Below are 25833 nucleotides of genomic sequence, written 5' to 3'. Positions count from 1 at the left end.
TGATTCAAATTTCTTATTTTGTTTCCACAGCTGTTATGCAGACCTATGCATCTCTAGGGTAACAGACAACAAGTCTGATTCTACATCCATACTTTCTTCCAGCTGTCAATTACTTCTTGTTACTCTAATGTAGACTAGCAAAACGTAGGGGACAAATTGAAGAATGTGTGACTGCAGGATCAGACTGCACAGGGTTTGTGTGTAGTCTGTAACCATGGCGACGCACGGGTCTGCTTTAGAAACAAAACTATGGGGAATTTTTACTCTATTTATAAAGATTTAAAGTTGTTAAACTTTAGATGCGTTGGCGATAAAAATTGTAAATTGGTTGCGAAGGTGGATATGACCTTTTTTAAATTCTGTGTGAGCTTTTTAAATAAAGATCTGAGGACTGATCACCTGCCTCAAATGTTGGCAGTGTCAAGGTGGTGGTCTAATTTTGTCTGTGTAAACCATAGGAGCCATCTTTATGATCAGTTTCTGGGACCGATCTTGTTGCTAGTTTAGTAAAGTCAGATATTTCAGGCTAGACTTACAATCTTGTCCAAGTTTTATTCTGGGAACAGGAGTATTTGCACTGTGTTTTTTTTAATTTAACAGAATGTGAATATTAAGAGTTGTCTCTTATCTTGCCTTTTAGGCTGCAGGAACTCACTGAACGAGATCTGGAGAAACACGAGAGGGAAAAAGCTGCAAATAGCTTAGAAGCTTTCATATTTGAGACGCAGGTATCCTACACATTTAAATGATTGTTTGTGGGAGTTTTTACCCTTTAAAGGGAATATGTCGCTCGAAAAATATATATATATATTTTTTTTAGTTAAACAGTTAGTATATAAATGATTACACATTGTTCTAATTTTTTTCACAAGTCAGAATCTTATAATATTTCCTAATTTATAACATTTCCATTTGCTGGTCACTAGAGGGAGCAATTCCCAAAATTGCAGCTTTGGCATGTGGTAATGCAACCTCATTGCTTTATGCTGCAAAATTGGAGAAGACACACTCGCTCTAGCGTCCTCAAACAATCTCCCCTCCTTTATCCTGGCTAGTGCCAGGAGAAAGGAGGCAGTTGAATGTTCAAACCTCCTACACTGTGTGGCGCCATTTTTTTGAGCGAATGCACAGTGTAGGAGGATTAGATACAGTTGTAATCACACAGTACAACACAAACATAACTTACCTGCTCCTGTCTCCGCTGCTGCCTCGCTCCTAGTCCTTGCGTCTGAACATATGACCGGAAGTAGTCCTCTTACTGTCTGGCCGCGGCTTCCGGTCCACATGAAAATGGTGCCGGATGTCGCTCTGCCGAAGACCTTCCTTTTGGACTGTGTGGGAGCGGCGCTTGCGCCGTTCCCACACAGACGGCGTACACTATAGTGAATGGAACGGCTCCCGTTCGCATTCTCTATGGGGCTGTATGTGCCATATTCCATCTCCGTTAATCGACACATAGAGAGATGAAAAAAAAAAATAATGGCAGCCCCCAAAGAAGTAAAAAGTACAACACAAAAACACAAATAAAATTTATTTTAATGACCTATTAAAAGCATTAACATATAAAAAAAATTTGTTTTTCGTGACACCTTACCTTTAAAGGGGTATTCCCAACCTAAACATTTACAGCAGATATTTAGGGTTTGCCATGAATGTCCTATAGTCCTGCATTTCTCCTGGCTGCAGATTCCAGGTGGGGACTAGGGAAGAGGGGGAGGTTCATGGCTCTTTATTTTTTTTTCTATGGAAGTTAATGAAACAGCCAAGCAAGCGCACCCCCCTCCCCACTAGTCCATGGCCTGTATTGTTTTTTTTTTTTTTTCATTGGCACCATTTGTAGCTGCAACTTTTTTTATAACTTGTCAATACTGGCATACATATACTATCCATTCAATACTGGACAGTTTTATAGTGTGGGTTGTTAAAAGTGTGAGGCGATACCATTTTTTGTGTAATTTGTACTTTTTTTTTTTTTTAAACTCGCACTAGGGGACTTCTATAATACACTATACAGAAGTATTGCAGTGTATCATGCCTTTCAGTGGAAAACTGACAGGCATCCTATTAAGGCAGGGTGTAAGGCTGGATTCACTCGAGCACATTACGTCCATAATGGACGGACGTATTTCGGCCGCAAGTCCCGGACCGAACACAGTGCAGGGAGCCGGGCTCCTAGCATCATAGTTATGTACGATGCTAGGAGTCCCTGCCTCGCTGCCGAACAACTGTCCCATACTGTAATCATGTTTTCAGTACGGGACAGTAGTTCCATGGAGAGGCAGGGACTCCTAGCGTCGTACATAACTATGATGCTAGGAGCCCGGCTCCCTGCAGTGTGTTCGGTGCGGGACTTGCGCCCGAAATACGTTCCGTCCATTACGGACGTAATGACCTCGTGTGAATCCAGCCTAAAAGGTTCAAGTCCATGGCAGACCAGGAGGTCTTTGGTTCCTGGCAGCCAAGGCAGCTGACACCTGCTGCTGATGGTGTGGGCTCAGGAGCTAGAACGCCGTGTCCCCCCCCCTCCACTGTGCCATAAATTTGTGGGAAGTATTTAATACTAGCAATATATGTGGTTCTTACCGAGTGGCCCACAATACACGGTGTTAAATTATTCTTATAGGATAAACTAGAACAAGGGGAATTCCGTAAAGTGTCTACAAAAGAACAGAGGGAGGAGATCTCAAGCAAGCTTGCCCAAGCCTCAACCTGGCTAGAAGATGAGGGATATTCAGCAACCACTAAGGTACCGGATTACAAAGCGGGAGTAGATTTATGTTCTGGTAAAGTCTTAATTTTCTAATGAGAATTAAAATGTAAAATCCCACCTCTTTAGTAATGTATTTTGCACCTGTCTGGGCAGTCATTATAATGCATTAATTTGTGTCATATTGAAACGGAATTGCACAGCCATGTTTTTTCTAGAATAACAGAAGTATGTGGCTGTGAGTCGGGCCCATTTCAATTCCTATAAGAACACGGGCAATGATCCTGTGTGCCCAAACCCTTTTAAAATCTTTTGTGGTCACCTAAGTTGGAATTTGTCAACTAGAATTATTTCCGTTCATTACATTGTCTTATTCCTTGCAGGAGCTCAAGGAGAAGTTAAGTGAACTTAAGAAGGCGTGCAAGTCCTTATTTTTCAAGGTTGAAGAGCGGAGAAAGTGGCCAGACAAACTAGCGGCACTGGACAGTTTGCTTAATCACTCTTCTATATTTCTGAAGTACGTGAGCTGTGTGGAATGATACCGTGGGCTTCGTACTGTGGAAGGAAAATACTAAAGATTAATACATAACCAATAAATATAGATAGATAAACTCTAAGCATATGTTGGTTACAGGCTAGGTAAAGTTTGGAGAACCAACTTCCCCCCATATTATATCAAATAGACTGCTCCATAATTATAGAACCATACCGAAGGAAGAGAGCTATAGCGTCTAAGTATACAAGAATATATAAATTTTATTAGTAGAAAATAACATACATTTAAAAACACATCATAAGAAGACTCTAGTACTAATACCGTGGTACACAATACAGCACAGGACAAAATTAGACAGAGGAGTGGTATAATAGGGCAGACCCAAAATCACTACCCATACAATAAAGTACATAGAATATCTCAATCAAGTGGGTCATATACTGCTAGTTCTCAATGTCCTAATGTTTATAGTGATGCCGTCTTACCCATTAAAAGGTGGGAGTCTCACGATATGTCCGTGCTGGAAGGTCCACAGTACCCCCTGAGGAAGCAACCAAAGATAGCGAAACGCGCGTTGGGGTTGTACTTTGGACCTTCCAGCACGGACATATCGTGAGACTCCCACCTTTTAATGGGTAAGACGGCATCACTATAACTGATTACCATACAAGTACTGAGTTTCCCTATGTCACTATATTTTGGCCAGGTATTTATCCATTGTTGCCACATAAACATTAGGACATTGAGAACTAGCAGTATATGACCCACTTGATTGAGATATTCTATGTACTTTATTGTATGGGTAGTGATTTTGGGTCTGCCCTATTATACCACTTCTTTGTTGAATTTTGTCCTGTGCTGTATTGTATACCACGGTATTAGTACTAGAGTCTTCTTATGATGTGTTTTTAAATGTATGTTGTTTTCTACTAATAAAATTTATATATTCTTGTATACTTAGACGTTATAGCTCTCTTCCTTCGGTATGGTTCTATGACCAATAAATACCAGCGTAGAGGGGCAGTGCTCATAAGGCTGGAGGATGGGACGGGAGACATGAATACAAAAAACATTGTAAAGTGATTGTGCAGCTCCCCTGTCTAAAGATCGAGCCTGGAAGATGTTAGGCTAGTTATAAGTTAAATGTAGGCTATGACTGATGCCTAACAGAGGCTTCCAGCACCATAGACTTCAATGGTTTCCTTTAAACGGGTGCGTCATAAACTGGGGTCATGAGCGCTCATGCTGTATCCATTAAAAGGATACGATTATAGCCTAGACACTAATTGTATACATTGAATCTATACATCATGAAAGGCTATTTAATAGCCCATGATGTTTACTTTAATCCTACATTAGTGACTTATGCCATGCAGTGGCATATGTCACCTATAGACTCCCATGTTAAAACATTCCCTGCGCAATACCACTTTTATTTTTATTTATTTTTGGTTGCGATCCAGTGGCTCTGGCTAACAGGTGATCCCCATTCAGCAGTCTTAACAATTTAGACATCCCTATGGCTATATTCAGACCACTGTGGTATACGTCCGTCATACGGACGCATTTATTTCAATGGGGCCGTTCATACGGGTGTTTCAACTAACCGTGTGAAGGGCCTGGTGAAAAATAGAACACTTCCTGTTTTGTTCCAATTTCACGCATCCATCGATAGACTCAAGTCTGTGGGGATCCGTGAAAATGGGACCCGGGGGCAATTTACCTGTACACGAAAAAAGGCTGTTTCTCACGTCCGTTTCCACACGTTTGTCTGAATTCGGCCGAACATTAAGATGTCCACACAATGAGCTGAAATTTGTGGGAGGGTTTTGCAGTTTTCAGATAATGGCACACACCTGTTCAGATGTGGCTGGTGTCCAGGTGGTTTCGTCATTGTTCCAAGTGAGGCCCCATGCATACGACCGTAAAAAAAGAAAATCTCTAATTGCGGACGGTAATAGGGCCTGCAGTTACGGAGGCGCTCGGTTCTATTGGCCACGGACAACTTTCCTCACAGCCACGGATGGGTGTCCGTGCCGGGAATTCTGGAGCATGTCCTACTTATTGTTTTATACAGGCACGAAAATGAGGCCTGCTGCCGGCCGTGCCCGCAATCGCTGGCCATAATTATGGGTACGGCCGTGTGCATGAAGCCTCAGGTAGAGGCTACATGGAGACTTTCTGTACTGCAACTTTACAACTTTAACTAATTGAGTGACAGTGCACTCGTGTAGTACAGCTGTGTTGTATGACATTTTAAAGTAGTCCTCTGCTTGCAGTAGTAGCACAGTGATTATCTGATTGCTCCCTGTGTATGGCATGTGTTGCATGGTGGAGCACATACATCAATGTTGGAGATGGAATAGCTGTACTGGTTGCCAGAATCGCATAGTGTGAACAGTGCTATATCTGATTTGTTAATTCTGTCTCTTTATCTAAATCCCTAATTTGTGTTGCCTTTAGGAGCGCTCGGATGCTCCCTGAAGATGATCCTATATTCACAGAAGTTGAGCTGAATACACTGGAAAAACTCATCAATGACACCTGGGTAAGAGAGGAGCAAGTTTTTGTTTATTTACATTTTCTCACTTAGTGACATGATTTTTATCAATTTTTTTTGCTTGGTGCTGGTTTAATTTGCTTACTATCTGAGATATATATATATATATATATATATATATATATATATATATATATATATATATATATTTTTTTTTTATTATTCTCCACACCCCCCCACACACGACATATGGGGCTTTTATTTTCATGACTTTTTTTTTTTTTTTCCATATTTTTTTTTAATGGTTTTTAAACAACCAAGTATAAAACACTTTTGGAGGGAGGGCCGCCACGCAGTGAAAATTAAAATAACAAGGGCAAAGCCCAAACAAGAGGATGGACATCACATCCCATAATTAACCCCTTCACGCTCAGCGACGTACTATTCCGTCGCGCTAACCAATACGTTTGCGCTCAGCGACGGAATAGTACGTCGCGGGAGTAACGGCCATTTCGGCCGTCCTCCCGACACATACAGGAGCTGTGACAGCTGCTGTCTCGTACGATCGCTGTGTCCCCGCTGATCCCTGAAAAGCCGCGTTCAATAGCGATCACGGCTTTTTAGGGGTTAAGCTATAATCGCCAGCCTGCTATACGATAGCGGCCGGCGATTGTAACTATGTCAACTGGACACCAAACAATGGCGTCCGGCTATGCCATCGACGGAAGCCTAGTGGGTCCTGACTAAGTCAGGACCCACTATGCTTGCTGTCAGTGAGTAGCTGACAGCTCTAATACACTGCACTACGCATGTAGTGCAGTGTATTAGATTAGCGATCAGGGCCTCCTGCCCTCATGTCCCCTAGTGGGACAAAGTAATAAAGTTAAAAAAAAGTTAAAAGATGTGTAAAAATAAGAAAATAAAAGATTTAAAAGTAAAAATCCCCCTTTTCCCTTATCAGTCCTTTATTATTAATAAAAATATATAAACAAACTATACATAATTGGTATCGCCGCGTCCGTAACGGCCTGAACTACAAAATGATTTCGTTATTTATCCCGCGCAGTGAACGCCGTAAAAGAAAATAATTAATAAACCGTACCACAATAACAATTGTTTGGTCACTTCACCTCCCAAAAAATGGAATAAAAAGAGATCAAAAAGTCGCATTTACCGAAAAATGGTACTGATCGAAACTACAGTTCGTTACGCAAAAAATAAGTCCTCGCACGGCTTTATTGATGGAAAAATAAAAACGTTATGGCTTTTAGAATAAGGTAACAAAAAGTAAATGATTTTTTAACAAACTTCTTTTATGTCTTATGGCGTTTGCACAATAAAATAACTATAAACATCTGGTATCGCCGTAATCGTATCGCCCCGCAGAATAAAGTGAATGTCAGTTATAGCGCACGGTGAACGCTGTAAAAAAAATAGAATAAAAAAACAATAGTAGAATTGCTGTTTTTTAGTCACCACGCCACCTAAAAATAGAATAAAAACTGATCAAAAAGCCGCATGCACCCCAAGAAAACTACAATGGATTCCTCAAGGGGTCTAGTTTCCAAAATGGGGTCACTTTTGGGGGTTTCCACTGTTTTGGCACCACAAGACCTCTTCAAACCGGACATGTTGCCTAATAAAAAGGAGGCCTCAAAATCCACTAGGCGCTCCATTGCTTCTGAGGCCGGTGCTTCAGTCCATTACCGCCCGAGGGCCACATGTGGGATATTTCTCAAAACTGCAGAATCCGGGCAATACGAATTAAGTTGCGTTTCTCTGATAAATTCTTTTGTGTTATAAAAAAAAAAATGGTATAAAAAGGATTTTCTGACAAAAAAAATTTACATTTCACCTCTACTTTGCTCTAAATTCCCGTGAAACACCTAAAGGGTTCATAAACTTTCTAAATGCTGTTGTGAATACTTTGAGGGGTCTAGTTTCTAAAATGGGGTGTTTCATAGGGGGTTTCTAATATATGGGCCCCTCAAAGCAACTTCAGAACTGAACTAGAACCTAAAAAAATAAATAAATGAGGCAATACTTCGCTTCTTACATTATACTGATAATGAGCCGTGCCCACCCCGAGATGACCCCAGTTTTGACCGTTTGTATAAACGGAGACCCCTATTAGACCATTTCAGTGCCCGGTTTTCCCAAGCATACACCCCCGAGAAGTGTATTTCTATTGATGAGTCCTTGGTAGATTTTAAAAGGGAGGCTTCAATTCCGCCAGTACCGGCCGGGTAAGAGGGCAAGGTATGGTGTGAAGATGTATAAGCTGTGTGAGAGTGCATCAGGGTATGCCTACAAATTTAGGATATATGAAGGGAAGGACACCAGTATTCAGCCCCCAAAATGCCCCCCCCCCCCCTTACTGGGAGTTAATGCAAAAATTGTGTGGGATTTGGTGCACCCACTGCTGGACCAGGGTTACCACCTCTACCTGGATAATTTTTATACCGGCGTCCCGCTCTTCAAGTGTCTCGCTTACAGAAGTACTGTGGCATGCGGCACTGCTAGAAGAAATCTGAGAGGCCTCCCTAAGATTCTGCTTGGGCAAACACTCCGAAGGGGTGAGCGCAGGGCACATTCTAGCAGCAACATATTGTGTGTCAAGGACAAGAGATGTCACACCAGTACCCATGTACCTGTACGAGGTACCAGTACAGAGACCCCCAAACCAGACTGCATCCTGGACTACAATAGGTACATGGGAGGGATGGACTTGTCAGATCAAGTCCTGAAGCCCTACAGCGCCATGCGGTGTGGTATAAGAAGCTGGCCGTGCACATCATACAGATGGCATTGTACAATGTGTACGTGCTACATCGATGTGCAGGCCAGACGGGAACTTTCCTGGAATTTCAAGACGTGGTTATCAAGAAACTAATTTTTAGGGACCAAGAAGAGGGGGCACCAGGTACTTCTGAAAGCGAGGCCACACGCATCGTACCAGGGCAACACTTTCCAGGAGAAGTTCCCCAAACTGGCAAGAAAGGAAAAAGACAAAAGAGGTACAAAGTCTGCTATAAGAGGGGGATAAGGAAGGACACAATATATCAATGTGACACGTGTCCCGAAAAACTAAGGCTTCGTATGAAAGAGTGGTTCAAAATGTATCATACATCCCTTGATTTTTAATCTACCCCAGTTTTACTTACCCTGATGCACTCCGCACAGCTCATCCCCCCCCCCTCATCTTTCCCTTCTGAGCCCTGCTGCGTGCCCAGGCAGCTGATAACAGCCACATGTAGGTTGACGTACCCGTGAGAACCCACATGACAGTTTATGGGGTGTATGTCTCTGGTAAAAATGCTCACTACACCTCTAGATGAATGCCTTAAGGGTGTAGTTTTTAAAACGGGGTCACTTCTCGGGGGTTTCAACTGTACTGGTACCTCAGGGGCTTCTGCATACATGACTTAGCACCAGAAAATCCCCAGTAGGCCAAATGGTGGTCCTTTCCTCCTCCCATGGGCCCAAACGGCAGTTTATCACCACAAATGGGGTACTGCTGCACTCAGGACAAATTGAGCAACAGAATGGGGTATTTTATTTCTTGTGAAAATAAGAAATTTTCAGCCAAAACTACATATTATTGGAAAAAAATTATTTTGTTTTAACTCCCAGCCCAATTCAAACAAGTTCTGTGAAAAAACTGTGGGGTCAAAATAACCATAAATGAATTCCTTGAGGGGTGTAGTTTCCAAAATGGGGTCACATCTGGTGGGTTTCCATTGCTTTGATTCCTCTGGGGCTCTGCAAATGCGACATGGCACCCGAAAACCAATCCAGCAAAATCTGGACTCCAAAGAACAAATAGCGCTCCTTTCCTTCTGAGCCCTCCCATGGGCCCAAACGGCAGTTTATCACCACAAATGGGGTATTGCCGCACTCAGGACAAACTGGGCAACAAAATGGGTTATTTTGTTCCCTGTGAAAATAGGAAATTTTGATCACAAATGACATCTTATTGGAAAATAATTTTTTTTAATGTCACAGCCCAATTGAAATAGGTGCTGTGAAAAAACTGTGCGGTCAAAATGATAACAACCATAAATTAATTCCTTGAGGGGTGTAGCTTCCAGAATGGGGTCACTATTGGGGGATTCCTACTGTTTTGGCACCTCAACACCTCTTCAAACCTGGCATGCTGCCTAAAATATATTCTAACAAAAAAGAGGCCTCAAAATGCACTAGGTGCTTCTTTGCTTCTAGGGCTTGTGTTTTAGTCCACGAGCGCAGTAGGGCCACATGTGGGACATTTCTAAAAACTGCAGAATCTGGACAATACATATTTTGTAGTGTTTCTCTGGTAAAACCTTCCGTGTTACACAAAAAAAAAAAATTAATAAAATTGAAATTCAGCAAGAAAAATGAAATTTGCTAATTTCACCTCCCCTTTGCTTTAATTCCTGTGAAATGCCTGAAGGGTTAAAAAACTTTCTAAATGCTGTTTTGAATACTTTGAGGGGTCTAGTTTTTAAAATGGGGTGTTTTATCGGGGTTTCTAATACATAGGCCCCTCAAAGCCACTTCAGAACTGAACAAGTACCTTAAAAAAAAGGCTTTTGAAATTTTCTTTAAAAAAAAGAGAAATTGCTGTTTATGTTCTAAGCCTTGTAACGTCCAAGAAAAATAAAAGAATGTTCAAGAAATGATGCCAATCTAAAGTAGACACATGGGAAATGTGAACTAGTAACTATTTTGGCTGGTATAACCATCTGTTTTACAAGCAGATGCATTTAAATTCTGAAAAATGCTATTTTTTCTAAATTTTCTCTAAATTTTGCAATTTTTCACCAATAAACACTGAATATATCGACCAAATTTTACCACGAACATGAAGCCCAATGTGTCACGAGAAAACAATCTCAGAATCGCTTGGATAGGTTTAACCCCTTAATGACCGGGCCATTTTGCACGTTAATGACCAAAGATTATTTTTAGTTTTTTCACGGTCGCATTCCAAGAGTCGTAACTTTTTTTTTATTGCGTTGACATAGCCGTATAAGGGCTTGTTTTTTGCGGGACGAGTTGTATTTTGTAATTGTACCATTTTTAGATGCTTATAACATATTGATTAACTTTTATTAACTTTATTTTAGGAGAGAATTGAAAATAAGCAGCTATTCCAGCATTAATTTTCACGTTATAAATTTACACCGTTTACTATGCAGCGTAAATAACATGTTAACTTTATTCTATGGCTCGGCACGGTTACGGGGATACCAAATATGTAAGGGTTTTATGTTTTTCCTACGTTTGCACAATAAAAACCCTTTTAGAAAAAATTACTTGTTTTTGCATCGCCGCGTTCCAAGAGCCGTAACGTTTTTATTTTTCAGTCGATGTGGCCGTATGTGGGCTTGATTTTTGCAGGACAATGTGTAGTTTTCATTAGTACTATTTTGGGGTACATAGGACTTATAGATTAACTTTAATTTTATTTTTTATGGGGGGAATGGGAGAAAAGAGAATTGCCGTTTTTTGCGTTTTCTTTGGACGCCGTTCATCCGGCGGTTTAATTAATGTGTTCATTTTATTGGTCAAGTTGTTACGATCGCAGGGATACCATGTATGTGTGATTTGTTTTGACAGTTTTACTAAATAAAACCACTTTTTGGGCCTAAAAAGTAGTTTTATTTGACTTTGACTGTAATTTATTTATTTTTTTTTTTTTTCCCACAAACTTTATTTAACGGATTGTCATTTTTTCTTAAAGTCCCATCAGGACACTTCACTATGCAATCTATTGATCGCATATATAGTGCTTTGGTATACTTAGTATACCAAAGCATTATTGCCTGTCAGTGTAAAACTGACAGGCAACCTGTTAGGTCATGCCTCCGGCATCGCCTAACAGGCATTTGCTGAAGACAGACCTTGGGGGTCTTTGTTAGACCCCCGGCTGTCATGGAAACCCGACGGCGACCCGCGATTTTGTTTGCGGGGGCGCCGATCGGGTGACAGAGGGAGCTCCCTCCCTCTGTCAAACACACTAAATGCCGCTGTCACTATTGACAGCGGCATTTAATGGGTTAAACTGCCGGAATCGAAGCGCGCTTCGATTCCGGCAGTTGCAGCAGGAGCCAGGCTGTGTAGAACAGCCGGGCTCCTGCCGCTGATCGCATGGGTAAACTGTCAGTACCCGCGCGATCATAGGACGGATATATCCTTCCTCCTGCGCCAACTAGCAGCTGCTGAGGACGGATATATCCGTCCTTCGGCGTTAAGGAGTTAAGCATTCCGACGTTATTACCACATAGTGAAATATGTCAGATTTCAAAAATGGGCTCTGAGCCTTAAGGCCCAAACTAGGCTGCGTCCTTAAGGGGTTAATGGCGGTATACATCAGCAGCAAGTGTAAACATAATGAACAGGAGCATTGCATAAATGTGAGGCAGAACATTTCGGTCTCCAACATAACATAGTATAACTGCATCCTATAAGCGTTATCACAGGGAGCGAGGCTTTTCATGACATTTTTAAAGAAATTCTAATAAGAAAGCAATGGGATTTTTTTCCAGTGGACGGATTTTCTTTTATAACTTGCAATTTCCGGTTATAGGTACACAAGCACCTTGGATATCTTATCGGTCACTGCGTTAAAGGCAGCCAAAGCTGAACAATCCCTAAGGGCTGATGCTTGTACATAAACTCTTGTATTTATTACAGGTATAGCTCAGGCTCTTGTCACGTTGTGAACATGTACGGCTTATGCGGTGGTAATGCTCACGACTCGTACGCTGAACGTAGCCATAAGCTTCCATTCCATTCTCCCCCCCCCCCCCGAACTGTATAGATAAGCAAAGCAGACTTCTTTCCTATACAGTGAGTCACTGCAAAAAACACGTTTTGCGAACATGGCCTGATCTATGTCTTAGGCCTCATGCACACGACCGTAGCCCGACCGTAGCCGTGTGCACGGCCGTGATTTTCGGGTCGGCCGGCTGCGGACTGTCAGCCGCAGGCCGCCCGCACATGCACATGGCCGCGGCCATTGTTTTCAATGAGCCCGGACCGCAACTCCGGACCGTAATAAGACATGGCCGTACTTTCTGCGGTCCGGGCTCCCGGGCCGTGCACGGACCGCAAAAACTACGGTCGTGTGCACGGCCCCATAGAAAAGAATGGGGCCGCAATTCTCCCGTGGATTTTCGGGGGAATTGCGGACGCAAAAACACGGTCGTGTGCATGAGGCCTTAGATCAAGCTGCTTCTGTGCATCATAGTGGTTTAGATGATCCCTGGGCATGCATTGGGATGTGGTAGTATCTTCTATGGTGTGCAACACAAATTGATGAAGTGCTTAAAGAGGATCTGTCACCAGTTTATTAATTCCCTATCTCCTAACTAATCTAATGGGCGCTTTAATGCTGATAAATTTTTTATTTTCTTTTAAAGTTTTTTTAAAACTGATCACACTATAGTTATCTTCATTTTTTTTTTTTATACATGGCTAATAGCCAAATAGGAGGTTACATTTTGTTTTCACTCTGGGCGTGTAATATCTTCTGTATAACACTGTCTGATCAGCGTCATACAGGTCTCTTCTTCACAGCCCAAGGTGATCTCCGATTCAATCGCGAGATCACACTGTGTTGTCCCTTCTGGCCGCAGGTCCTTCATTGTAGCGGCACTCCAAGAAGACGGTCACTGCATCGCCTCCAGCCGTGACGGACGACGACTCATCCGCAGCACCAGAAAACACTTGACGAGTCAGTGACATGTCAGAAGTTTTGATCGGTGGGGGTCCAAGCAATAAGACTGCCGCTGATCACTATTACAAAGCAGAAGAAGCGCTTGAGTGAGCTCTGTGCCACTTCTTTTCTGATCAGCTGATCACTGATCAAAACTTGTCGTGTTGCTATGGCATGTCAAAGGTTTTTAAAGTTTAGTTACCCTTTAATAAGCAGCCCATAACTTTGTCAGCCTGCTATTTAAAAATGTTGAGCAGATAGTAAAGGGCTAGCGCAGTAATTATCATTTAATTTAATCTTTCCACAATTTGTCCTCAGATCTGGAGAAATGAAACTCTAGCAGAGCAAGCAAAGTTACCTGCCACCGAAAAACCAGTCTTGTTGTCCAAAGATATCGAGCAAAAGCTAGCGGCTTTGGACAGGGAAATTCAGTACCTGCTCAACAAGGCAAAGTTTTCCAAACCCAAACCTAAGCCCAAGCCGAAAAGTAACACCACAAAATCCGACAATGATGAGAAGAATACAACCGAGAGTGCTGAGAAAACCATAAAAGATAGCACAGACGGTAAGCAGGTGTTACCACAGCACCCTTCTTGTTCAGTCTCTGGATCGCATTAACTTATAATGGGTTCATCGGGTTTCTCTAGTGTGGGTTATTTTGTTTGTTTTTTCCCTTTAAACTGTGTAAAATAGTGCTGCAAGAGCAATGGAAGTTTGCCAAAAAGAAATAATGTAAGTGTGAACAGTCTATCTCTGACTTTTTATAAGTATATAGATTTACATAATTTTTTTATTTTAAGCAGAGCCACCCAGTGAACCTGAGCCTGCAAAAGAACCTCAAACAGAAGAGAAGGTTTTCGAGCTTGAAGGTTCTGAAGCAGGTAATCCGGGCCATGCACAGGAATTTTAATGCTCTCTGGTCACATTGTAAGATTGTGAGTATGTATGTTATGTAGCCATGCATCCGCAGTGAATGGAGCAGGGGAACCTGTGTCCAGGTTATTCCATAAGTAACTGTTGCTTTCCGCTCTCGTACAGACTATTTACCGTATAAATCTAAAGACCCACATGGGGCGTGAAATAGGTCTGTTTGCATTAAAGGCTACGCTTTTTTTGGCAGGTATTTTTTTTTTTTTTTAAATCGGTGAGTTATGTGGTTTACAGCAACTTTCAAATTGACTTTTATTAACCCCTTTAGGACACAGCCTGTTTTGGCCTTGTGGACAAAGATGATTTTTTCAAATCTGACATGTGTCACTTTATGTGGTAATAACTCCAGAATGCTTTTACCTATCCAAGCGATTCTGAGATTGTTTTCTCGTGACATATTGTACTTTATGTTAGTGAAAAAATTTGGTCGATAAATTCAATATTTATTTGTGAAAAACGTCCAATTTTAGAAAAAATTTGCATTTTTATAAATTGAAATGTAATTGCTTGTAAAACAGATAGTAATACCACCCAAAATAGTTACTAGTTAACATCCCCCATATGTCTACTTTGTTTGCATCATTTTTTTTTTCACATCCTTTTATTTTTCTAGGACGTTACAAGGCTTAGAACTTTAGCAATTTCTCATATTTTCAAGAAAATTTCAATAGGCCATTTTTTCAGGGACCAGTTCAGTTCTGAAGTGGCTTTGAGGGCCTTATATACTAGATAGACCCCATAAATCACCCCATTTTGAAAACTGCACCCTTCAAGGTAATCAAAACCACATTCAGAAAGTATTTTAACCCTTTAGGCGTTTCACAGGAATTAAGGCAAAGTAGAGGTGAAATTTACAAATTTCATTTTTATTTTTTTTTTGACATTGATTTGTAATAAAAAAAAAAAAAAATCTGTAACACAGAAGGTTGTACCAGAGGAACGCAACTCAATACTTATTGCCCAGATTCTGCAGATTTTAGAAATATCCAACATGTGGCCCTAGTGTCCTAATGGACAAACACCGGCCTCAGAAGCAAAGGAGAACCTAGTGTATTTTGGGGCCTCTTTTTTTTTTTTTTTTTTTTTTTTTTTTAGGAATATATTTTAGGCACCATGTCAGGTTTGAGGAGGTCTTGTGGTACCTAAACAGTCGAAACCCCCAAAAAGTGACCCCATTTTGGAAACTACACCTCTCAAGGCATTTTTCTAGGGGTATAGTTAGCATTTTGACCCCACAGTTTTTTTGCAGAATTTAGTGGAATTAGTCTGTGAAGATGAAAATCACCTATTTTTCTGTGGAAACATAGAATTTTTCACTTTTTACAAGGAATGAAGGAGAAAAAGCACCCCAACATTTGTAAAGCAATTTCTCCCGATTACGGCAATACCCAATATGTGGTAATAAACTGATGTTTGGACCCACAGCAGGACTCAGAAGGGAAGGAGCGCCTTTTGGATTTTGGAGCGTGGATTTTGCTGGATTGGTTTTCAGTGCCATGTCGGGTTTGCAACGCCCCGGAGGGACCAAAACAGTGGAAACCCCCAAAATTGACCATATTTTGGAATCTACACCCCTCAAGGAATTTTTCTAGGGGTATAGTGAGCATTTTGACCCCACATGATCTTTTTTAGAGCTAAGGTGACCAAAAAACAGCGATTTTTGGTGGTTTAAAGTCTTTATTTCTTACAGCGTTCACCGTGCGCAATAAATTACGTTTTACTTTATTCTGCGGGTCGGTACGATTACGCCGATACCATATGTGTATAGTTTTTTTTTAAAGTTTTGCAGCGTTTGCACGATAAAATTATGTTTCTATAAAATAATTTATTTTCTGAGCCGTAACTTTTTTATTTTTTCGTCAAAAAAGCTGTGGGAGGTCTTGTTTTTTGCGGGACGGGTTGTAGTTTTTATTGGTACCATTTTGGGGTAAATGCGACTTTTTGATCACTTTTTATTTTATATATTTGGATGGGCGGTGACCAAAAAATAGCGATGCTCACAGTTTTCCGTTTATGTTGCTTGCGGCGTTCACCGTGCAGAAAAATGAACATATAGTTTTGGGTCGTTACGAACACGGTGATACCAAATATGAGCACTTTTTTTTTTCATCGTCTTCATTTTTTTCCCTATTATAAATGACTTATTATAGGAAAACAAAACCTTTTTTATTTTTACACTTTTATGAAACATTTTTATTAACACTTTTTTACTTTTTACACTTTATCTTTTTTACACGCAGCTTTGATCGCTGCTAGAATACATTACACTACCTAGGTAGTGTAATGTATTCCAACTGTCAGTGTGACGTCACAGTCACTCTGACAGTTGGTCTACGAGGATCAGCAGAGGCTGGTCCTCATAGGCTTCCATACATGGCATTCCCGGAGGCCGTTGCCTGGCCTCCGGGTGCCATCACAAGCATCGGCAGCCCCCACAATTGCATGGGGGCTGCTGATTTGCTACAAACCCCCTACATGCAGAGATTGCAAGCGATCTCCGCATGTAACGGGTTAATTACCTAAATCAGTGGCGATGAGCTGCTGATCGGCAACACTGGAGATCAGCTGTCCCCGACAGCTGATCTCCAAGTTCCCGATGCACACTGTCGCCGACAGTGTGCATCGGGAACGACACAGTGACTCCCTATCAGGACTAGCCGACGGATGGTCCTGATGGGCTTCCGTCCATGGCAAACAGAAGCCATTGTTTGTTTGTCTTCTGTTTGCTATACTAGCTATCGCAAACCCTGCGATTTCGGACCGGGGTCTGCCGATATGTTAAACCCCCAAAATTCGGCGATTGCAACCGAATAAGGGGTTAATTCGCCGAAATCAGCGGCAAAGGACCGCTGGTCGGCAAGAGGAGTGTCAGCTGTCGGCGACAGCTGACCTCCCGGATCCCGGTGCACACTGTCGCCGACCGTGTGCACCGGGAAAAACTCGGTAACTGTACGTCGTCGTGCGGGAAGTAACCTCCCGCGACAACGTATAGTTACTTCCTCGTGCGGGTAGGGGTTAAACAGTTTTTGTGCTTTTTTTTTTTTTTTTACTTTGCAGCTTATATGTATCCTGTATACATGGAATCGGCTGAGAGAAGCTGTATCGTTCTCTATCAGTTCAACTGAACTTACTGCTCAGCTGAGAGTGGGTCCTGTGTCTCTGCACGCAGCATCTAGCTAATATTGATAGATATTAGCTGGATCCTGTGTCAGACCCACGTGACCCTCTCTCAGCTGAGCTGTTGGTTGAGCTGAACTGACTGAATAGGCTGAGAGAGAATGATACAGCTTCTATGTATACAAGATACATAGAAGCTGTAAAATAATAACAATATATAGTCCATAAAAACATATTGCTTTAATTAAAGACATTCCTTCCAAAGGTGTACATAGCCTGGCTTTACATTTTGTAATTCAGGGAATGGTATAAGGCCTTAATGCAGGTATGCCGTATATACAACGTATGAATGTCATATGGTTTCAGTCCTCTCTGGTCATGTAATTCTAATTGTTTACTCCTCTCTCCATTTTCTTTGGTTCCGCTATATGCCAGATTCAACGGCACAGAAATCTGCAGAAGAGAATGCGAAGACCGAGTTATAACCCTGTGACATCCTCCATCTATGTTGGCACTCATATTTATTGACATTACTTTTTTGTAATGGACACCTGATGGTTTCAGACAAACTGAACTTTATTTTTGGTTTAGGTTTTTTTTTTCCTCAAAGAAAAGAAAAAAAACAACTTATTCAGATGTATATTTCTGTCCTGTCAGAGCAATGATAGAGTTTTTGACACCTTGTGTGTTTGTTGTGTTTTATTTAACTCTTGGTGTACACAGGAAGATACAGAATTTTTCTGGAAAAATAGTTACAAAACCTGCTTGTCAATGTTCTGTGCTTCAAGGTCATTCAGCTATCATCATCATCCCTTTAAAGCAAAAGGCCAGTTAAATTGTTCTAGCATTTGTGGAGGCAACATAGAAGTCCACCAATGACCGGCCTGATTGTTAAATGGAATAATTATTATTTTGTTTTTTTTTTAATTCCAAGATAAGAAAATACACCAAAAAAGGTTTTGATAAGATTGTGTCTGTTTTAAAATTATTTCGCTTCAGATAATTTAACTGTGAAAACAAATAACTTATCAATAACTGTAAAATGCAATAACTATCTGGTCGGTATATCTTCTCTCTCTCCCCCTTTTAAAAAAATAAATAAAAATATAGCCTTTGTTTTTATATTAGCCCACATACAGGGATGGGAGGACTAGGGTGTTGCCCATGGACTATCTTCTCCTTTTTTTTTTTTTTTTTTTTTTGTGATTTATTAGGGAGTTACATAAAAGGGTTGTAAAGTTTAGAAACCCATTTTGATATACCTTGTTAGAGAATTCTGAGTTAATAGAGGTGTGCGGGGGTCCCTCTGTTCAGGATCCACATATCTCTAGGCCAGAGTGGGGAGCAGTTGCAAAGAGCATCTCTTTTCCTGTCCTGCATTACGCAGACAACACATTGATTTGAATGGGAGCTATGTAATGCTTAATTTCACCTGTGGTGGCACTGCAGGGAAATAGAACACTTACTGCCAGGTTTCCCAACAGATTACATGTGGTCGCAGGGGAGCGCATTGTGATCAGCTTATTTTCAAGGAAACTTTCTAACAAGCAAGGATTGTCCAAAGCATAGAACATTTTCCAAGGGGAAACCAAGCCTCCAAAAAATGGTTATAGGAAACTTAATAGATCACAGTAATGTAGGGTCTGAGCTCTGGTTTACTAAAAAAAAAAACAAGAAAGCCGTCATACTGTTGGTAGTACCTAAACCGCCTTTAGGGAATTCCATTACTGGAAATATATCACGACCTTAAACTTCAAGCAGCAATTCCCTAATCTAACATTACACATTTAGATCAAGTCAAGGAATTTGTAATACTCGTTGGCTTTCCGGCTGCTCCATTACAAGCTGATGTGTCTGTTTTAGGTACTGATTCAGATGGCTGCATTTTATCTTCGCATTACAGCCAAAATACCTCCCCCCGGTTGTACTGTGCCAAACCTATCTTCAAATGCTTTTATGATTCATGGTTAGTTCAGTAGAACTGTTGGAGGATTGGGCATTGCGTCTGTAATATAGGAGCTAAAATGGCGCCACGTTACGGCACATTGGCATTTAATCAGAATTCTGTAGAGCAGCAATTAGGCCCCCCGCACATGGCCATAGCCGTAATCTTGGTCTGTGGCCACGGCTGGCTGTGGACGGTCACCCGCAGTTGCGGGTGGTTCTATTATAAAGTATGGGAGCTCGGTCTGTAAAATCAAAAAATAGGACATGGCCTATTTTTTTTTTTGCAGAGCCTTCCTATGGCCCGGACACCTCCCCATAAATTTTTGCTCTGTTAAGACTACAAATCTAATATAAGGTCTCATGTTCTGTTCCAGCCTTATTCATGAGTTTTGCGACTTAAATCTCCTGTCCGTAATGTAAACTTTTTTTTTAGAGTTGCTGCGGCTGTCCCTCCTCTACCTCCACATTGACTTTCTTTCATACTCAACACAAACTGTACGTAAGATAGTTCGCTTGGATGATCCTTTAAAGGGAGTGGGGGGGGGGGGGTACTCAAGTGGAATGTTAGTGAACATAAACATTTTGGAAATTGTAGAAAAGGGTCAACATCTGGATCCATTTCGATACAATAGACATCTAATGTAAAGAATTCATATGGCACAATATTTCTGCAGCCCAGGCATACGGCACACAGTGCTGCAGTGGAGGTCACATTCAGATCATTGTGTTACAGCTCCATATGGGAGTCGTATTAAGCACCAGGAATGTGATAGGAACTTGTCAAAACAATGCTGGAAAACCTTTCCCTACTTTTATCCTGATATCTGTCTCTTGACGCTAGATATGGCTCTTGTATGGAGCTGTGTTAGGGCCAACTATAATGGGCTAAACTATGGTAAACTGGTAAGATTATCAGAGCTATATTTTTTTTTTTTTTTTCCTCACGGCTTCAAGTCTGTCTACTTCACCACTGATTTTCATGTTTTGGAGAAAATGTGCCTTTTTTTTTTCTTTGAGTTTTTCATGCCTTTAAAAACAACAGATCTTTGACTTTTTTTTCCTGAGTTCTTAACCAGTTCTTGATCCATAGCACTTGGCTAGCATCATGTTTGTACCACAATGTCACAATCTTTTCGCTGGTGGGCTCCGTATGCAGCTTGAGGCTGGGTTCACACAACCTATTTTCAGACGTAAATGAGGCGTATTATGCCTCGTTTTACGTCTGAAAATAGGGCTACAATACGTCGGCAAACATCTGCCCATTCATTTGAATGGATTTGCCGACGTACTGTGCCGACGACCTGTTATTTACGTGTCGTCGTTTGACAGCTGTCAAACGACGACGCGTAAATTGACTGCCTCGGCAAAGAAGTGCAGGACACTTATATACATTATATGCAGGACACTTCTTTGCAACGTAATTTGAGCCGTTCTTCATTGAAGTCAATGAAGAGCAGCTCAAGATTACGAGCGTCAAAGACGCCTCGCATAATGCGAGGAGGAGCTTTTACGGCTGAAACGACGCAGCTGGTTTCTCCTGAAAACAGTCTGTCTTTTCAGACGTAAAACACAGTTCTTGTGTGCACATACCCTGATAGTTACATGTTCTAGGGGTACGTCCACCGGTGCTGTTTTTCCATTTTCACCACTGCGGTAACTTTTTCTGCTGCGTTGTAATGAACAGGATTTAAAAAAAAAAATTACACAATGCGTCCGATAACTTCACTGGGGAAAAAGCACCGCTTTACTGCTAATGTGGTTTTTCCATAGAAGCAATCTCCTGGGACTACTTCTTTAAGCATGTATTTTATATGTAGATTTTGCTGTGGCTTTTGCGTTGCAGCTTTTTACCACCGCAGATTGGGTATTCATGTGCCCTGCCAAAGAAAAGCTGCATTGTAATAAGAAGTGATTTATTGCAATACAAGTCAGTTTCCCCTTTCCTGGCTGGAGTGTAAGATCATGATTTTGCTCACTTCTTCTAGCGCATTGTAAGGAAATATAGAAATCACTCTCCTGTTTTTAAATGAAAATATATGTATGGCCTTTATAATGCGTCATGGGACAGTGGAAAAAGTTCCTGACTATACTGAATAGGCCAGAGTGGTCCTGTTTAATTGCGTCCAGTTTGTTTTTTTCATAACTACTGTTTTACCATTTGCAGAATCTAGGAAAAAAAATAATAAAGTTCTTTATATTTCTGGAAGTGAGACTGTTATTGAGAATCTGTGACCATTGTTTGCTGCTTGATTGATTCTTAATCCCTTGAGGACACAGACCGTTTTTTTCATATCTGACGTCCCTTTATGTGGAAATAACTTTGCAATGCTTTTACTTATCCAAGCGATTCAGAGATTTGTTTTTTTGTGACCTATTGTACCCTGATAAATTTGGTAGATGTTTTTTTTTTTTTTTTATTTAATTGCTTATTTGTAAAAAACACTGAGAATTTGCATTTTTATAAATTTAAATGTATCTACTTGTAAGGGTATGTCCTGCACTTCTTTTGACGAGCTGTCATTTTACGCGCCGTATCTTGACAGCGACGCGTAAAATAAACTCGTGGGAACAGAACATCGTAAAACCCATTGCAGGCAATGGGCAGATGCTTGTAGGCGTAATTCGAGGCATAAGACGCCCGAATTACGTGTGAAACTACTGCGTGTGAACATACCCTTAAGACTGATCGTAATACCACACAGAATAGTTACTAGTTAACATTTCCCATATGTCTACTTTATGTTGACATAGTTTTTTGAACATCCTTTTTTATTTTTCTAGGACGTTACAAGGCTTAGAACTTTAGCAGCGATTTCTCACATTTTGAAGAACATATCCAAAACTAATTTCTTTAGGGTTCAGTATTTGTATATTAGAAAGCCCCCATCAGTCAACCTATTTTAAAGAACTGCACCCCTCAAAATATTCAAAACCGCATTTAGAAAGTTTCTTAACCCTTTAAAGAGGCTCTGTCACCAGATTCTCAAATCCCTATCTCCTATTGCATGTGATTGGCGCTGCAATGTAGATAACCGTAACGTTTGTTTGTGTGCATTTTGACCGCATGGGTGGTCCCTAGATTGTAATAGAATTAGGCAGTGAAAATGACTTTTTTTTTTTTTTTATTTCCCCCCCAAAAAAAATTAGGTTTAGCTCCCAATTTTTCCTTTTTCGTAAGGTATTATAGGAGAAAAAAAACACCCCAAAATGTGTTACTCGATCTCCCAACTGTGACAATACTCTATATATGTTTGTAAATGGCTGTTTGGGCACATTCCAGGGCTCAGAAAGGGAGTTCCATATGGTGCTCAGATTTTCCTGGATGGCTGTTGGAGTGCCATGCCACATTTGCAAAACCCCTAAAGTACCAGAGTACAGTGGAAACCCCCGAGAAGTGACCCCTGTTTTGGAAACGACACCCCTCAAGGCATTTATCATTTGCTTGCACATATGACATGGCTCAGAAGTGAAAGGACCATGCGCATTTGAGTCCCATTTTGGTGTTTTTCACAGCATTGGCCCACAATTTTAGGGCTCAGGTCAAATAGTGAAACAAACCCCCCCCCCCCCCCTTTCCAGAAGTGACATTACTTTGGAAACACCCCTGAAGGCAATTTTTTAAGGGGTGTAGTGAGAATTTTGACACCACCGGTGAGGTTTTTTTGTATATATTAAACTAATGCACAATGGATGGTGCAAAGCAAATATGCAATTTTTTCCACAGATACAGTATGTAGATTCAGTGGCCAATATGTGGCACCCAGCTTGTGCCACTAAGAAAAGACAGCTCTCTAATTACGATGCCATAGTTCCTGGCTTTAGATATAACCTACATGTTGCCCTAATCTTTTGCCTGGACATGCGACAGGGTTTAGGAGTGAAAAAGCACCATGTGCATTTGAGGTCATTTTGGCGATTTATGCAGCATTGGCTGCCAATTGTTGGGCTCTGATATCAAATCTTAAAACAAACCCCCAAGAAGTGACCCCATTTTGTGAAAATAATTTTTTATTGGGTAATAGCATGAGAGATATGAGCATAGCTGAGAAATACAGCAATAATATATAATCACCACCAATATGACATATAAAACGCCAACGTGACATTGTAAAACATTAGAAGTCCTCACTGTATACAATTCCAGTAGGTGAGTGAAGTTGAAATTTTAAACTTTATGTAAGATAGGCATATATAGGGCGGATTTACACGAATGTCTATGGGGCCGTGCAGACAGTCTGATTTTTGCGCAGTGTGAGTCCGCTGCGTAAAACTCACGACAGGTCCTATATGTCTGCGTTTTCCGCGCATCACGCACCCATTGAAGTCAATGGGTGCGTGAAAATCACACGCACCACACAGAAGCACTTCCGTGAGATTCGCGTGAATCGCGCAACAGCAGTCAAAAGTATGAATGTGCACAAAAGCACCACGTGCTTTTCTGTTTACAAACATCCGAACAGTGTCATAATGATGGCGGCTGCGCGAAAATCACGCATCCGCACATCCTATGTGATGACACACGGAGCTGTTAAGTGCCTTTTGCGCATGCAAAACGCACACGCTCGTGTACATCCGCCCTTAGGGTATGTTCACACGCAGTGGTTTCAGATGTAATTTGGACCGTTTGCGCCTCGAATTACGTCTGAAAAAACGGCTCTATTACGCCTCCAAACATCTGCCCATTGCTTGCAATGGGATTTACGGTGTTCTGTTCCCACAAGGCATAATTTTACGCGTCACTGTCGAGATACGGCGCGTAAAAAGACGCCTACGAAAAAGTACATGTCACTTCTTGGGACGTTTTTCGAGTCGCTTTTCATTGTCTCCATTGAAAAACAGCTCCAATAACGGACGTAAAATACACTGCAAAAAACGCGAGTTGCTACAAAAACGTCTGAAAATCAAGAGCTGTTTTCTCTTGAAAACAGCTCTGTATTTACAGATGTAGTTTGCCAAGCATGTGAACATAGCCTAACTTCTAAAGGTTGAATAATTAAAAGATCTGGACATAAAGTGCTCAGAAGGTAGAAAGAACCCAGAATATGTAAAACGTTTAATCATAGACCCAGGTACATATAAGTTATGTTGTACTAACTAAGACCAACGTAATTGTCGTATCCTGCAGGATCAGTTACAAAGGTAATCCATGGTAGCAAACTAAGTGACCCTATTTTGGAAACTACACCTAATATTTTGTGCCACTGAAGTCAAATACCTCAAACTGTTCATCGGGTATGGCGATGCTATGTACAGAGCCGGACTGGCCCACCAGAGAACCCTCTGGTGGACCCAGGCTCTAACACAGTAATGGGCCTTAAAGGTCCAGCAGAAGACAACCCCATTTGGAGGTGACTTTAGAGCAATCACTTGCCACTAGTGTTTATTTCTTATACATTGATTCATAAATTACCTATTAGACCTTATTGATGGTTTGTCCTTTGTGTACAATGATAACAACAAGGATTATGATGAAATAAAAAGTAGACCTGTTCTATAGTAGATGGAGGGTGGGCCCTCAAAATCATAGCCCAAGGAACCCCAGTCCGACACTGGATATGTCCCAGATCTGTTCGTAACGCTTTGCTTCCTAGTTGAAACCTTACAATGTATAGAAGTAACATTGGACGTGCATATGGTATACTTGCCGTCCTCTGGTTAACCCCTTAATGACCAGGCCATTTTGTGCGTTAATGACCAAGGATTATTTTTTCTTTTCTAACGGTCACATTCCAAGAGTAACTTTTTTTCTTTTGTTTAGTCGACATAGCCATATAAAGGCTTGTTTTTTGCGGGATGAGTTGTATTTTGCAATTGCACCATTTTTGGATGCATATGATATATCAATTAAATTTTATTAACTTTATTTTAGGAGAGAATTGAAAATAAGCAGCTTTTCCAACACTGATTTTCAGGTTATAAATTTACGCTGTTTACTATGCAGCGTAAATAAGATGTTACCTTTATTTTTTGTGTCGGCACGATTACGGGGATACCAAATATGTAAGGGTTTTATGTTTTCCTACGTTTGCACAATAAAAACCTTTTTAAGAAAAAAAATTACTTGTTTTTGCATCGCCGCATTCCAAGAGCCGTAACTTTTTCATTTTTCCGTCAATGTGGCCGTACGTGGGCTTGATTTTTGCAGGCCAAGGTGTAGTTTTCCTTAGTACTATTTTGGGGTACATAGGACTTAGATGAACTTTTATTTTTTATGGGGGGAATGGGGGAAAACATAATTTAGCCGTTGGTTTTTGCTTTTTTTTTTTTTTTTTTGGACGCCGTTCATCCAGCGGTTTAATGTGTTAAATTATTTTTTCGAGTCGTTACGATCGCGGGGATATCATATATGTGTATGTGTTTTTTGTTTTGACACTTTTACTAAATAAAACCACTTTTTGGGGGAAGAAAGTGGTTTTATTTAATTTTGACTA

General features: G+C 41.0%; 1 protein-coding gene across 5 annotated transcripts in view; it reads left to right on the top strand.

Moving 5' to 3' along the window:
- HYOU1 (hypoxia up-regulated 1) overlaps positions 1-21608 on the top strand; it is a 46669-nt gene extending 25061 nt beyond the window's left edge. For 4 of the 5 annotated variants that reach the window (XM_075840132.1, XM_075840128.1, XM_075840130.1 and 1 more), the window contains exons 19-25: positions 641-728; positions 2624-2746; positions 3091-3224; positions 5667-5751; positions 13727-13973; positions 14212-14289; positions 17891-21608. In XM_075840132.1, the coding sequence (XP_075696247.1) occupies positions 641-728; positions 2624-2746; positions 3091-3224; positions 5667-5751; positions 13727-13973; positions 14212-14289; positions 17891-17940 (805 nt within the window). In that variant the 3' untranslated portion in view covers positions 17941-21608. Of the gene's footprint in view, positions 1-640; positions 729-2623; positions 2747-3090; positions 3225-5666; positions 5752-13726; positions 13974-14211; positions 14344-17890 lie in introns of all 5 variants that reach the window. The other variant, XM_075840133.1, reaches the window with a different exon arrangement.
- The last annotated feature ends 4225 nt before the right edge of the window (positions 21609-25833 follow it).

This window comes from Rhinoderma darwinii, chromosome 10 (assembly GCF_050947455.1).
Source record: "Rhinoderma darwinii isolate aRhiDar2 chromosome 10, aRhiDar2.hap1, whole genome shotgun sequence".
NCBI lineage: Eukaryota > Metazoa > Chordata > Amphibia > Anura > Rhinodermatidae > Rhinoderma > Rhinoderma darwinii.
The sequence above is the reverse complement of the archived record's forward strand: the minus strand, read 5'-3'. Positions and strand labels throughout refer to the sequence as shown.